The 15,419-nt window shown below is 40.5% G+C and overlaps 1 protein-coding gene across 5 annotated transcripts; it reads right to left on the reverse strand.

The window, feature by feature from the left end:
* Positions 1 to 1,009: 1,009 nt before the first annotated feature.
* ZNF706 (zinc finger protein 706) lies at positions 1,010 to 9,757 on the reverse strand. 5 transcript variants are annotated; one of them, XM_082859085.1, is made up of 4 exons: positions 9,685 to 9,757; positions 5,825 to 5,961; positions 3,591 to 3,698; positions 1,010 to 2,780 (listed from the first exon to the last, which is right to left on the reverse strand). In XM_082859085.1, exons 2-3 carry the CDS (start codon positions 5,957 to 5,959, stop codon positions 3,603 to 3,605), a joined length of 231 nt encoding a protein of 76 aa, XP_082715211.1. In that variant the 5' UTR covers positions 5,960 to 5,961; positions 9,685 to 9,757; the 3' UTR covers positions 1,010 to 2,780; positions 3,591 to 3,602. The 5 variants fall into 5 exon arrangements, with proteins under 5 accessions (XP_082715211.1, XP_082715210.1, XP_082715208.1 ...); XM_082859084.1 differs by lacking the exon at positions 9,685 to 9,757 and adding an exon at positions 9,310 to 9,336; XM_082859082.1 differs by lacking the exon at positions 9,685 to 9,757 and adding an exon at positions 9,087 to 9,286.
* Positions 9,758 to 15,419: the final 5,662 nt, after the last annotated feature.

The following is a 15,419-nucleotide window of genomic DNA, read 5'->3' on the forward strand; positions in this document are numbered from 1 at the left end:
AGAAAAAGGCCTCTACATTAACCACATTTTAAAACAGGTACAGTATATTCCACATATTTAAAAAATGAAAAACAAAGATTTGGGGGGGTAAAATAGTAATGTTGGTAAAGCCTATCTTATTCATGCTACATACATCCCAGTATGATATGATTAATTAGCTATACAGTATCTTAATATAAAACCAAAAGTGTTATCTCAAATCTGAGTCAATGTCTTTAAGGACTTATCCATCCATTCAATTCAATTAACTGATCTAAGCATTTTTTGTTTTAGTATTATCTTTATATTAGTAGCTAATTACTTCCCCCTTCCAACAGCTTACACTTATTTATATAGCAAGGTTCTAAGCAACGTTCTTCCTTTTATTCTTAAGAAGTATTCTATAGACCTCAAACAGATAAGACTAAAGGGAAAACCTTGAGAAATGAAAGAAATCTCTTGCCACCCTTAGAACTACCAAGTTCTACACTCAAGAGACAATTCTAAATTGAAAAATGAAAAAAAAAAATGGGAAAAGGCAATATAAAAATTTCCTAAAATGTAGAAGAAATTAGACTAATTTAGTTTTCTTTAGTATCTTCTTTAATAAGACATTACAGCACACAACTGAGCCCCCAGTGTGTCAGTTAAACATGGGGATGTAGATGCATACGAAGGAGAATGGAAACAAGTTTAATCTTAACCCCGTTCCTTTTGGCAACTAATGGCAATACAGAATACAAAAGGAGCAATTCTGTGTATTTTATCAAGTCTTTGAAGACACCATAACAGTTTTATAATGAACTTTGCTGTGATCTGTTAAAGAATCTTCAAATTAATGAGGATGTTTAAAAATTGTAATCTTCCCCTTACACCGATTTAAGCCAAACACAAAAAATGGGGACTGCACTAATAATTCTCGCATGAAAGAATTAATGTCTTATGCTACATCAATGCAGCCATCTCCCTATCACTGAGATCTAAAGTTAAATATGCTGTCCTCAGCTGCTTATAAAAAAAGGGTTAAATATAAGAACATAAAGCTTTTATTCTGAATTAGTCAATAAAACAAATAAAACAAAAATTAATCCAAAACTTGTAAAAGGTTTTTAAATGATTTGTTACTAACATAAACATACATATGCTCAAAGCACTTTTAAAAACTTTTAAATTGTAATTTAACCAGAACTTCTGTTAATAACCACTATAAGCAATTAGGCCAACTCTAATGTTCTGGTAACCAACATATTGGGAATTAACAAATAATAAATCTGAAACTGAGGAAATCAAATACATGAAAAAAATGACTATTTTTAAAGTAAGAGTATAATAGGAGTTACTAAGGAACTATCACCACTGAAGCTTTTCCTTGGAAATATCTTATTTTAAACTTACAGTGAAGACAAACAAGGCGGGCAGAATATGTACAGTTACAAAACAAATGCAGTGATGAGTTACAGCAGAAAGAGGGGATGCACTTTGTAATCCGCAGGATCAGATTTGCGGCTCTAAGCAATTACCAGTAAATATTTGAGTGTTCTTCCTATTCTATCAACTTTAAAATTTAAACTGAGTTACAGCGGTTTCACTTGTATTAATAGTTGGCAAAAGCAAATTAGAAGAAACCCAAATTAGTCTGTTTTAACTGGGTAGCATTTACCTCATTCATCGGAACCAACCCACTTCCCCATCCTTAGAGCCAAAAAAATGTGGATATTGGCCTATTTTAATATTTTTCTAGTTCAGACGGAAGTCATACTGTACACAGCCTTTGATTTTAGGAACCAGAACAAAGTAAAAATCAACTACTCACTTAAAAAGGAAAGGAAGGAGAAGGTTCTGGGAATTAACCCAGTCACAAGCCATTCCAATCTTTCTGTTAATGCAAAATCCATTCATAAATTGGCCAAATTGTTATTAACTTCCAAAACCTCCTTTGAAAATTATATTTCAATTTCAAATGAAAGAACTTGAACCATTTTCAAAGAGTCAAGTATAATTTATAAAAGATAGATCTTTACCAGTTCACATATGTTCCATCATATTTTGTATTGAACAGTAGGCTAATTACTTCATCGTGGCATATACTTCAGAACCTAATTTTTCAGATGGGCTGACTGACAATCCAACCACTTTAAGGAATTTATCAGTTATCTACAAGCTAGACCTGGCTGGCAGGTATAGCCAGGTCACACAGCAAGTTTAAATATTCCAACCTCAATCACAAGAAACAATCAGAGGGGAAAATGACACATGACTGCAATATACTAAGGCAGCAGGTAAGTCATTCTTCACCTAGGCCAGCAGCTGCCAATAAAATCGTGTGCACAGATTTCATGAATGAGTCTGCTCTAGTTTAACTATGAACATGCCCCTGAACTTAGAAAGGGAGATAAGAATTGCGCTTGCAATTCTAGCTGATGAATTCATTAGATTTTTATAAGGCAAATAATGTAGAAAGTTAGAACAGAATTTCTAGAACCATTTATCCTGTGATGTTGTAAAATCAAAGTACTACTTTATTAAATGAGTTATTTTATACAATATGAACATCAATATAATTACAATTGTAAAAAAATTTTTTATAACAAGGATGGACTGATTTTCAGATTTCCAAATCAGAGTCAACTGTACATTTACACAGAATTGTCTTTGCATGAAGCCCAAAAGGGAACAGCATAAAAATGAATGTTTCTGTAGCCCCTTTATTTTTGCTGATCAACAGTTTGTTAGAAAAGCAGCTGCAGGTTTGTTACCTAAGGTCTGAGACAGGAGAAGAGTCAAAGGTGTCACGAATTCACCTACAAAACATAAGCAAGATTTTCGGTGAACGTAAGCATTACACAAATGTGATTTATATGCATTTCAAATGTCTTTAAAAAAAAGCACAGGATGAATTGGGAGATTGGAATTGACATATATACACTAACATGTACAAAACAGATAACTAATAAGAACCTGCTGTATAAAAAAATAAATAAAATTCAAAAAAAAAAAAACCACAACATGCCTAAGCTACGAAGCTAGTCTGATAGATCTGTCAGCTAAATTTTTATAAACAGATCTTTGATGAATTTACTTTAAAAATAATACTCATGCATATACCATCACCACCATTTAAAAAAAAAATCCAACCACACAAAGTATAAACTGATTATTTTCAAGCAACTACCTAGTTTATACAGTGAATGCCTACAATTTGCCTTACATTTTAATGTACTCAGAAGCTCTACTAAGCATTCTAAGTAAAATACCTGCAAAAAAGCACTCATAAACTTTGGTCTGCATCCTTTCTGGGAGCAAGACCCTCAAATACCTTTATAATAGTTATTTTCTTTAAACTGAAAACTTTCTTCCATTCTTGGACCAGAGTGGGCCAGCATCACCTCATGCCATTTTTGCCTACAGTGGTTAAAAACGTGGATGTTTCAAAGGCATTGAAAGGATATGGTTTGGGAAAATGGACTTTTAACAATTGTAAAGTTAAACATTAACTTCAGTAATGAAGTCTCAGCTAGAAGACAGAAATCAATTTTACAATTACAGAAGATAATTCTGCTCTCGTATACAGCCCTGCCATTAACGAACGAAAAGAAGAAAAGGTCAATTACCTGTAAACAACTTTATGCCTGAACATCAGCTAATTCTGGAGGAAGTGGAGTCTTAGGATGCTTGCTCTCAAAGTGCTGCTTGAAGGTCTTAGGGTCTGGCATTTGTGTCTAATTTAAAAAATTGTGCAAAAAAGAAGAGTTAGACCTGACTCATGAAATAAAAATGTGCTAACTTTTAAAGTCCTGAGACTACTCACGATTGACAACTATTGCAAAACACTTTTAAATTCCTATAGCTTAATGGCTGGCATATGAAAAAGGACCCTATAACAAAGAAATTCCTAGCATATTCCCACATTTCACATATAAAGGGTCACACAGAATGAAGTATTCTTATCTGATTAACAGTAAACAATAGGTAACATTTACCAAACACATTATGTTAAGCATGTTACCAAAATTCTCATAGAACCTTCCAGTGATCTTTTTTTTTCTTTTTGTGGTACACGGGCCTCTCACCGTCGTGGCCTCTCCCGTTGCAGAGCACAGGCTCTGGACGCGCAGGCTCAGCGGGCATGGCTCACGGGCCCTGCCGCTCCACGGCATGTGGGATCTTCCCGGACCGGGGCACGAACCCGTGTCCCCTGAATTGGCAGGCGGACTCTCAACCACTGCGCCACCAGGGAAGCCCCCTTCCAGTAATCTTAAATCAGGTCCTACTATCCTCATTTTATGTGCTAAGGAAACTAAAACCTAGAGATTAATTTGTCCAATACCTATGGTTAACCTAGTACTAGGTACTTCAGATCTCAAATACTACACGATACTGACTTACCTAGGCAAGGACCTTCAATTATTCTTTAGCACATTACATTAGACAAAACATGAAATAAACATTTTTTGTTGTTTTGAGTTTTTACGTATATGAGCTACTCTAATACTTTTAGGTCAAGGTATTTCTTCATTAGTAATTTAGCGAAATTTACTTTTACCTTGCCTCTTTCCAAACAGAATCTGAAGCTGCTCAATTTTATTATTTTGAGTATATCAAAGCTCACTATGAACAGGTTATTTAACGTAATAGATTTCCTCTCTTAGATTAATGAGAACTTTTATGTAGTTAGGAACTTCTATTTCATCAGTAATGACTTCAATAAATGATGAACTTTAGCCCAGGAATCAAGTCTTATCAAGATCACTTCCCATCCCTACTACCAATTCTACCTAGGCATAGGGCTTTGGGGGGAACAAAAAAAGTTTCTTGTAACTGGATCAACCTCACTATGCACTTTTCCTTTGGCATTTTTATTCACTAACTTCAAGGGTAGTGAGCTTGAACAAACAGGCAAAAAGGAGACCCTGGCTTGGAATTTAAGAAAAACTTCTTTAAGGCAGTGTGGTATAGTGGTCTAAAAGGTGGGCTCTGGAGCTGGACCTCCTGGGTTTAGATCCTAGCTCTTCCGCATACTAGCTGGGTGACCCTGCACAAGTTATTCAGACCCATGACTCAATTTACTCTCCCGTAAAGCGAGAATAAAAGTACTTTATGCCATAGGGTTGTTATGTGAATTAATGGGCTCATGCATGTACAACACTTCGATCAGTGTCTGGCACCTGGTCAGCACTCAATAGCAGCTGTTATGATTGTTCTTCAAATCTAATAAAACACATTAATTCTAGTAAAAGCCCTCAATGTGAATATACTCTATTTAGTTTTGCAGACATCATAACTATGAATGTAGCGAAGAAAAAAAAAAAACAATTAATATAACCAGAGGTATATTACATAGCTCTAAATTAAGAATGTAAATCTGACCTTTTTTAAAGTTCAAAGTGTTGCCCTTAAGAAGACATCTTTATTCTCCATGAGGAAACGGATTTTGCTTTGTTCACTCCTTTTCACTAACACCAAGAGAACTGTGCCTGGCCAAAGGAGCTATCCAAAACATGTAATTGTTGGGACTCCTCTGGCGGTCCAATGGTTAGGACTCCACACTTCCACTGCAGGGGGCACAGGTCCAATCCCTGGTCAGGGAACTAAGACCCTGCATGCTGCACGGCGTGAACAACAACAACAAAAAGCATATATATGTGTGTATATATGTATATATACGTATATATATAAAATTGTTGAACAGATAAATGAAGACGGGTTCCTAATACAACCAGTTCTCAAATCTCCTATTTCAAATAAAGCATTTATCGCGCCATGTTTGCAAAATTTTAACCTATACAAACCAATCTCTAATGAAAGAACTGTCCACGAGAAAGCTATGTCTTTCAATTCCCCTTACCCTACAGACAGTGCAGGTATATATTAAGGCAGCTTTGGCAGCAGCCTTTTGGTCGTGTCCTTGTTTCTTCTTTTGTCCAGCTTGCTTTTTGGCATTTTTCTGCTGAGACTGAATCTTCTGCTGTCCACGAGCCATATCTAAAAACAGAAGTTGAGGCATTAAAGTGAAATCTAAGTATGATAACACTCTCAGAGTTACAAACTCTCATATACAATGCTACTAGAGGATAAATTGATATAACCACTGTAGAAAACTAGTCGTCTACTCTATACTCTCACAATTCCACTCTTGGTATATATTCAACAGAAGTGCAGGTACACTGTTTCTAAAACTGGAAACAATCCAAATGCCTACTAATAGTAAGATGGATACATAACTTGTAGCAGATTTCTACAATGGAATACTATGCAGCACTCAAAGAGAAGAAACTATTGTTAAACAACACGGTTATATCTCAGCATTAAGGAAAGAAGCCAGATACAAAGAACATATTGTTGTATAAAGTTCAAAACAGGCAAAACTAATCCACGAAGTAACGCTGGGGAAGAAAGGGCATGAGGGGGATTTTTGGGGTACTGATAATGTTCTGTGTCTTGATCTAGGTAATGGTTATACAGGTTGATTCACTTGTAAAAATTCACTGAGCTATACACCTAAGAATTGTACACTTTCTTATATGTAATCTTCAAAAGTTTACCAGAAACAGTTTAGCCCCTTCCTCAATCATTTGTCTGATCATTTTGCAAAGGTACTCTCCCCTTCCAGTATTCACTGTGCGACCTGAGATTCTTACAACTTTAAGAGAAATAAAAGCTGTCATCTAATGTCTCTAAAGGAGCGCATATGAGCAATGGAAACCGTTCTCTTAAATACTCAGGTTTCATGAAACTACTGTGCTATTCTTTCTTAAAAAAAAAAAAATGGTATTCATAGGATTGCTGGACAAATTATTAAATAAGATTAAGGGTACCTTTACAAAAATGAAAGATACCACTTTTTACTACTGATTATCTGAAATGAACATGGGTTAAAAATTAAGGGAAAAGAACTACTTTTATTTTTTCATTAAAATTAAAGACTCTTTTAAGACAACACAAGTTAAATCTGTTCATAAAAGGTCTATAATGAGTCTCAGCTGCTTTTTAAATACTTTAAAATAGGATCTAAGGAGAATTCCTACGGATAGTTTTGACTAGCACTGCAATTAAATTTTAAACCTTTAAGTCATTGCAGGACATGAACACACAAAGGATCTATAACTTCACCAGAAAACAGTGCTAGCTTTTTCTGACTGGAACCTTAACTAGTTAACAGGTATGAGGTCAAAGCATTTCATTAAAACACCTGAGCTTCTCCCAAAAAGAAAAAGGGAAACTGAAAAAATAAACACATCAATTGGACGAGTTCCCACTAGCATTAAACACTGAACCAGAAGTCAAAATATAAAGAAGGATCAATCCTTTTCTAGGAAGCTGGCTGAATGTTTTAACAAATTACAAAAATGTTTAGTATGCTAGCCTAATATAAGAACCCCATTCTCACCAAATAAAGGTAAATATTACCAGACGTCTTAGCCCTTGAAGACTATCATTTCTGTTATTTTTTAAAAACCAAATTCTTATTAATTCCAAGCTGAAATGATTTTTTAAAAAGTCTATTTATGGCACGCTTACAAACCAATTCCATGGAAACAGATTTGGATACTTTTGTATTATTTGGATGATAGGTATTCAATCTTTATGCATCCTAATGTTTATAGCATTCTTAACGTCTCAATGCCTTAGTATCAATACCTTATGTTAGAATACTTCAGTTCTCTCATAGATCTGAACTCTTCCACACGATGTATGCTATGCTACGTATGTTAATACACTGTGTGGGTAACCTCTTAATTGTTTTACATTGGGAAAAAAAAACTTATAAAATGGTAAGCTACTAATTCTAGAGGTTTCTTTGATATCTAGAAGTTATTAGCTATTTTGATAACATTTTCATGCAGTGATCTGTAGAAAGCAATGCCATTAGATACACATTATTTTTAACTTTTGCAGTTACCATTTCTCCTCAAATATAACATTAACAATACGTTTAACCCATTTTCATTGTCATCTAACAAAAGTAACAAAAAGCCATAGAAGTTTTAATAAATAGAAGACTGTGGTTGCTTGTTCTTATTTTTAAAACAGAAAACACCAGGTAAGGGAAACTGAATCAGTCTAAACGCCTGAGGTAGGCCCCTAAGTTCTAGCAACACGCTGCACTGATTTCCTTTCTGAAAGCAGAAATGCAAACAACCAAACCACCTGCTTTTGGACAGCTCGACTTAGGACTTACTCTCAAGCCACCTGAGTTTTCTACAAGAACTAAGCGTAACCAAGCATAACCTCTCCTTGACTAAATGCAACAAACGGAGGAGCAAGAAGTCCTTTATAAGTACCTAAAAGCTGGCTTTTAATATAACTCTTATTTTGTATGGTCTTCTGAGGGGGCTCCAAAGAGGGAAGCAGTAGAGGGAATAAGGAGTTCTTCCAAAATGAGGAGCTCTTACAGGAGGCAACAAGTAAGCACTGTCCCAAAGATCCTCTTAAAACGAAAACAAACGAGTAAGAGAGAAATAGATTTTGGATCCAAGAAGTAGGATCATTCTCCACAAGCATCTAAAACGAAGAGGCCCAAGCAGTGACCAACATCCTGACCCTAGCCTTTTAAATACATCCCTTTTGCAGAGCAGAGAGGATGAAAGCACCAGCAGTGAGGTCTATTTCACCCAGCACTTCGCTGAGCCCAGCTGCAGCCCAGCGCGCCTTCCTTCCCAAACCGGCCTCTCCCGCCTGGGAGAGCTCCCTCCTCTCTTCTGCCACCCAGAGCCACACAACCCCTACCTACCCGCCACTCCTCACGGACCCCGGCCCGAGACGCGCCTCCTGGAGGCCTCGGCTGCCCGAAACCCGGCCCCTTCGGCCACAGGGAGCCCCAGCCTCGAGAAACCGACCAGCTGCTGTCGCCGGCGGGTTACCGCTCCGCCGCCGCGGCCGGCCTGCGACCCGGCCACCTGCAGGGCCTGGCAGACGCCCGAGCTTCCCGTCCTTCCGCGGCCCGCGCCGGGACCGGACGGGCTCGGCCGCCCCCAGGGAGGCGGGGCAGGCCGGCGGCCCCTCGCGACCCGCGATGACCCCCCACGGTCCCCGCCGACCCCGCCGGCAGGGCCCCCACCCGGCTCCCAGGAGTCCTGCGGCGTCAGCACCGCCCCACAGCCGCTCACCCGGGCCGGGACAGTCTTGCGTCGGAGAAACCGCGCAGCGCGAGAGGGCCGGGGGAGGTGGCCGGAGGGAGAGGAAGGGGAGCGCAGCGCGCCCAGTACCGCTTCGGCCTCCTCCACCCGCCAAGGAGGGGAAAGGGGAGAGCCGGGAGCACAACAGCCCGCGCCTCGCACCCGCCGCCGCGCGCGCCCGCCGCCGCCTCAGCCTAGGGGGAGGCCACTACACCTCGTGCTCGCGCACGCCGCACAGCTCTCCCAGTCGCCCCAGCGTAGCCTGCTCAGCGCAGCCCCCGCCCACCGGCCTTCCTGCCGCGGCCTCCCTCCGCCCCCACCCGCTCGCGCGCCTGCGCCTCTTCCGGTCGCGCGGGCCAATGGCAGCGCGCCCCTATTACATAAGCGAGAGGGGGCGGGGCCTGGCGGGGACGGTGGCCCCTCAGAGACTGGAACAGCAGGGGACGTCGCGCTCTGTCCCCGGCGCACCGCCTCCCCGTTCTCTTGCGTGCTCCATCTGGGCGGCTTCAGCCGGCCCTGGGAGCCGCGTGATCTCGGTCCTGGCGGGTGACGGCTCGCAGTGTGATTCACAAGTCGCTTGCTCACTCACTGGGGCGGCGGCCAGGCTTCGACCCCTGCGTCCCCTCTCACGAGCTTCCAGTCTCGGCGGCGTCCTCCTGTGCCCCGGCCTGGGGAGGATCCCGGAGAGGGGCGCCAGCGCCGCGGCGGTGTGGGTCACCGACCCCGGAGCCCGCCACCCTGGCACACCGCCGCTTCCGCCCCCAGTGCGGCCGGCGGGCCGGGAGGCCCTGAACTGGGACGCGCGGCCTTTGTTCTCTCACCACCTACCTTTTACCTCGTTCCCATGGAAACCTCAGTTATTTGACCATTCTGGGGGTTTTAGTGAGTTCAAGATTCACGCCTGACTGTCTCACTGAAAATTGCCGGCTAGGCCCCCCTGACCGTTTCAGGCTGACTACTCAACAATATACTGAGTTGTTAATACTTAGGGAAATGGTTAAGTTGTGGGTTTTTTGGTCTTGATTTATAGGCCACGACAGCTAATTTCCAATATCAGAATCAAGAGTGATGGCGATTGTAACGATTATTAAATGTTTATCTGGAAAGGGCAGCATGTTTAGACGTTGGCTTTTTCTTAACCTTCCCCCCCCCCCGCCCCCCAGCACACATTGGTTTGTAATTAGAACTACAGATAAAACAACAAAGGAGGGTCTTGCATGTGACTGTCCCACCTTGACCCATAGCCTCCGCTCTCCCAAATTTGCCTGTCAGTGCCCCAGGAAATGTTAGTTGAACGTAAGTACATCGCAAGTTTTCTGGACTGGTGTATGTGTATCGCCAAATTGTTTAAAATAGCCAGGAAGGGGTTAACTGCTTATTGCATTTGGGTGGCATACGACAACGATCTGGTTGTTCAGTCCTTCCTTTTCAACCTCATTTCAGTTCCTCTCGCCTTCACTTTTCACGCCCTCCCTTCCGTATTGCAGTTTTAAGTTACATGTTCAAATTTTATTAATATCTCTCCAGTATTCAATTGTAAGCTCATTTTCACCACTATATACCCAGTGCTTAGCAGCGTATGAAACATGGTAGGAATTGAAAAGAAAGCAGGAATTGAAACATGGCAGGGATTGAAAAGAAAGCAGGACTTATAGTGACATTTCATGAAACCATAGCTTAATTATTAGTAGTCACCATAACCATAATAACTATATTAACCTGGCTAATAGGAGGTGGATGTGGTACTTGGAAAACCTAAAGACAGGAAATCTGTGTTTGTCTAGCCATGAATGAGATTGGACAACAGAAAGGGGTAGGGAAATCTGATTGGCAAAGATAAGTCTTTTTAACTAGAAAGGTGATTTCTGTTGTGAAATAGGGTTAATGTGTCACTTGTTACCAAGGCCTAGATGAAATATTCATTCATACCAAGGCCTAGATGAAATATTCATTAAAACCAGTGTTTCTTAAATTTTTGAGTTATACCACTTTCAAGAAATTGGTAAATGCTATGGACTTTGCCCCTAAAAATTTCATGTACATATAAACTTATCCCCATTGGTAAAATTTCTGAACCTTGGTACTAATCACATTTTGGGCTGGATAATTCTTTGTTATGGGGGCTGTCCTAGGGACTGTAAGATGTTTAGCAACATCCCTGTCCTTCTACCCTCTTGATGTCAGTAGCACTTCATCTCCAGTTGTGACAACTGAAAATGTCTCCAGACATTGCCCAATGTCCTCTTGGGTCAAAATCTCCCCTGGTGGAGAACCACAATAGAGGATATGGTATTATGGCAACTTTATATGATGGTTAGGGCATTTAAAATACAAAGGGAAAAAAATGAAAGAAGGAATGAATAAGATTCAACACCTGTGAAGTGACAAACAGTAAATGAAAGGCAGATGAATTCGCATAACTACCAGCTGGTGTCCTACTTATGTTATAGAAATGTGACAGCGAATGGGATATGAACTCCTTGGAAAAATTTTTATACATAGTTATGTTTTTAATCGTGAATGCTACAGTACTTCTACTGACTGTTTTTCCTCTTCTGCCTGAGACAGTTACTCTAGGTTAATATGCAGTAAGCCTGTGCCTATTTTCTATCCCAATCACAATCAGATTATAATACTGCTTCGAAGACCTGAAAGACTTATTTATTTATTTGTATTCATGTCAGATTTTCAGGGGTGAAAGAGCTGGTGGTTAGTCAATATATTCTTTCTCAGATAAACATGGATTTATCTGTGGCATGTAGGTTAATATCTAAATGTAGTGAAGTGCTGGGAATTCCCTGGTGGTCCAGTGTTTAGGTGCTTTCACTGCCAAGGGCCCAGCCTGGGTTCAGTCCTTGGTCGGGGCGCTAAGATTCCACAAGCCACGCGGTGTGGAAAAAAAAAAAAAAGTAGTGCAGTGCTCAGCTCAAGGGTTCATTGGAGAACAAAGGAGGCAAAGGAGGCGATTTCCTGCCCCTATAGGTCCTTGCATCTAGTGACAAATAATAACAACAGCAATAATGACAATGATAGACTCAAAACAAAAATGTTACCTTTGCTGGCTCTTCTTCCTCTGCTCAACTTCTACTTGTTGAGATTTCTCAGGGCTGCGAGGTGGATTCTCTTGTCTTCTCTACCCGCTTAGCCCAAAGGGAAAAGTTGTGGCTTTAAATAATGAACTTCATATGACCCCACATTTCTATCGCCAGTTCAGACCTCTCTTCCAATTCCAAATTAATATACCCAAATGCTTATTTTTCATTTCCACTTCAACGTTTCACAGACATTTCACATTTGGTGTATATGGTATTGAATCTAAGAAGCTATTGATTGTAAGTCACATTTATGTCCACCAAGATAAAAAAATTGCTTCCAGTTGAAGGCATTATACTAAAATACTCTTGATTGTAAGACATCACAATTTCAGAGATGTTAAAGTAGGTTTAAAAATAATGTGATGTATTAGAATAGCATCAAGAAGAACAAAATACTTAGAAGTAAACTTACCAAAAGAAGTGCAAAACCTACATTCCGAACACTAAAAAACATTGTTGAAAGATATTAAAGAAGACATAAATAAAAGGAAAGGCATTCCGTGTTCACGGATCAAAAAACTTATTATAAAGGTGGCAATAGTCCCCAAAATGCTCTGCAGATTCAACACACTTCCCTATCAAAATCTCAACTGATGTCTTTGCATAAATCACCAAGGTTATTCTGAAGTTCATTTGGAAGTTCTAAGGACCCCAGATGTGGTATAGTAAGAAATGTATTTGGTCTTTGTTCCTGTCCCATTCCTAAAAAGTTTCTAAAACCCCCAGAATGTTTGAATGATAGGAGTGTTTTCTGTAATTTATAAGAAGCTCCTTTTGAGCATACCTGAATTTATGCTAATAAGGTGATTTAGGTTGGGGGCCATAGATGGCCTCAGGATGGGGCTGGTCACCAGAAAAACCCAGTTATTAAATGACTAGAACTTTCAGCCCCACACACTGACCTCAGGGAAGGTAAAGAGGAGAGGGCTGGAGATCAAGCTCTATGAAATCTCTTGAACAAGATTTGATGAGCCTTCCAGTTGGTGAATGGGGACTTCACATGCTGGGAGGGTAGCACATCCCAGTTCCATGGGGACAGAGGTTCCTGTGTCTAGAGCCCTTCTAGACCTCACCCTCTGTCCTATATAACATCTTTTATAATAACAGTTTAAACATAAGTAAATGTTTCTTTGAATTCTGTGAGCTGCTCTAGCAAATTAAATCAAAGCTACAGAGTAGACTGTGGGAACCTCTGATTTATAGCCCATCAGTCAGAAGTGCAGGTAACAACCTGGACATGCAATAGGCATCTGAAGTGGAAGTGAGGGCAGTCTTGTAAGACTAAAACCTTGTAAGACTAAATCCTTAACCTGTGGGATAGGGTGCTATCTGTAGGTAGATAGTGGCAGAGTTGAGTTACATTGTAGGACACCTACCTGGTGTTGCAAAATTTCTTGATGTTTGGACAGCCTACATATCTGGTATCAGCAGTGAAGTAGTGTAGTGAAGTAGGTATTGAGAGTAGAGGAGACACACACAGGAGTGTTCTTCCTCACACCAGAAGAGCCAAAACAATGTTGAAAAGAGGAACAAAGTTGGAGGGCTTACACTTTCCAATTTCAAAACTTGCTACAAAGCTACAGTAATCAAGACTGTGGTACAGGCATAAGAATACACATATAGATCAATGGGATAGAATTGAAAATCCGGAAGTAAATCTTCACATTGATTTCAAAATAGGGGCCAAGAAAATTCAATGAAGAAAGGACAGTCCTTTCAATAAACGGTGCTGGGACAACTGGATATTCAAATGCCTATAATGAAATTGGACCCCTACCTTGCACCATATACAAAAATTGATCAAAAATGGATCACAAACCTAACTGTATATGCTAAAACTATAAAATTCTTAGAAGAAAATATAGGAGTAAACCTGCATGATCTTGGGTTAAGCAAAACCTTCTTAGATATGACACTTAAAGCATTGATGACAAAAGACATAACCCAGTTAAAAAATGGGCAACAGATCTGATTAGATATTTCTGCAAAGAAGATATACAAATGGCCAATATGTACAAGAAAAGATGCTCTCCATCATTAGCCAAAAGCAAAATCAAAACATTGAGAGTGTACTTCACACCTACTAAAATGGCTATGATTGAGAATTCCCTGGTGGTCCAGGGTGGCCTCAGCCTGCAGCGGCTTGAGGCAGGATCTCAGTTCCCCAGCCAGAGATTGACGTCAGGCTGCGGCAGTGAGAGTGCTGAATCCTAGCCACTAGACCATGAGGGCCAGTGGCCAGTGACAAGGGCCCTGGCCCATCAGCTTTGTAGAAATGAATTTCCACAAAGAGACAGAAAGTACTGAAACAAGTAAAGTGTTTATTAGGACCTAAAAGAGTACGTGTGAATAGGCACACGTGGGCAGACTCAGAGAAAGGGTCGCGCCCTCGTGGTAGTTTGAATCACTTATATGGGACATTTCTTCCACATTTCCTCTGGCCAATCATCTTGCTTTGCCTGGTTCTGAGTCCGTATTTGGTTTATCTCAGGGTCCTCCCCTGTGTGCGCAGGCATCTCTTAGCCAAGATGGATTCTAGTGAAGAGGCTTATGGGTAGGTTGACATCACTTACTGTGGGGTGGTGCCACCTCCCTTTTAGGCCCCCAAGAAGCCTTTCTGCACGTATGTAGTTGGGAAGCTCTCCTTGACTTCGAGAATTAGGAATATGTGGTCTCTATCTTTTATCTGGACAGGCTCAACTCCTCTTTGCTTTTGCCATTATCTCTATCTTGGAGTATCTGTCCACAGAGGACAGACTTCAGCTGCTCAGCTTGGGGCCCATCTATCTCCTGCCTCAGTTAGGACTCGGTGCTTTTACTGCCGTGGGCCTGGGTTCGATCCCTGGTCAGGGAACTAAAATTATGCAAGCCGCACGGTGCGGCCAAAATCAATAAATTCATAAAATAAAATAAAATGGCTATGATAAAAAAGCAGATAATAAGTGGTGAACAGAATATGGAGAAAGCAGAACCCTCACACACTGTTGGTGGCAGTGTAAAATAGCGAGTCCTTTGGAAAACTTTCTGGCAGCTCCTCAGAAAGTCAAACACAGAGTGACCATATGATGCAGCAATTCCAATAGTAGGTCTATATCCAAGAGAAATGAGACATACATCTACACTGAAACTTGTACATGAATGTTCAAAGCAGCATTTTGGCTATTCATAATAGATGCCACATAGAAATAACTCAAATGTTCAGCAGCTGACATATTGATGAATAAAATGT

This window comes from Leucopleurus acutus, assembly GCF_964270905.1.
Source record: "Leucopleurus acutus genome assembly, chromosome: 17".
NCBI lineage: Eukaryota > Metazoa > Chordata > Mammalia > Artiodactyla > Delphinidae > Leucopleurus > Leucopleurus acutus.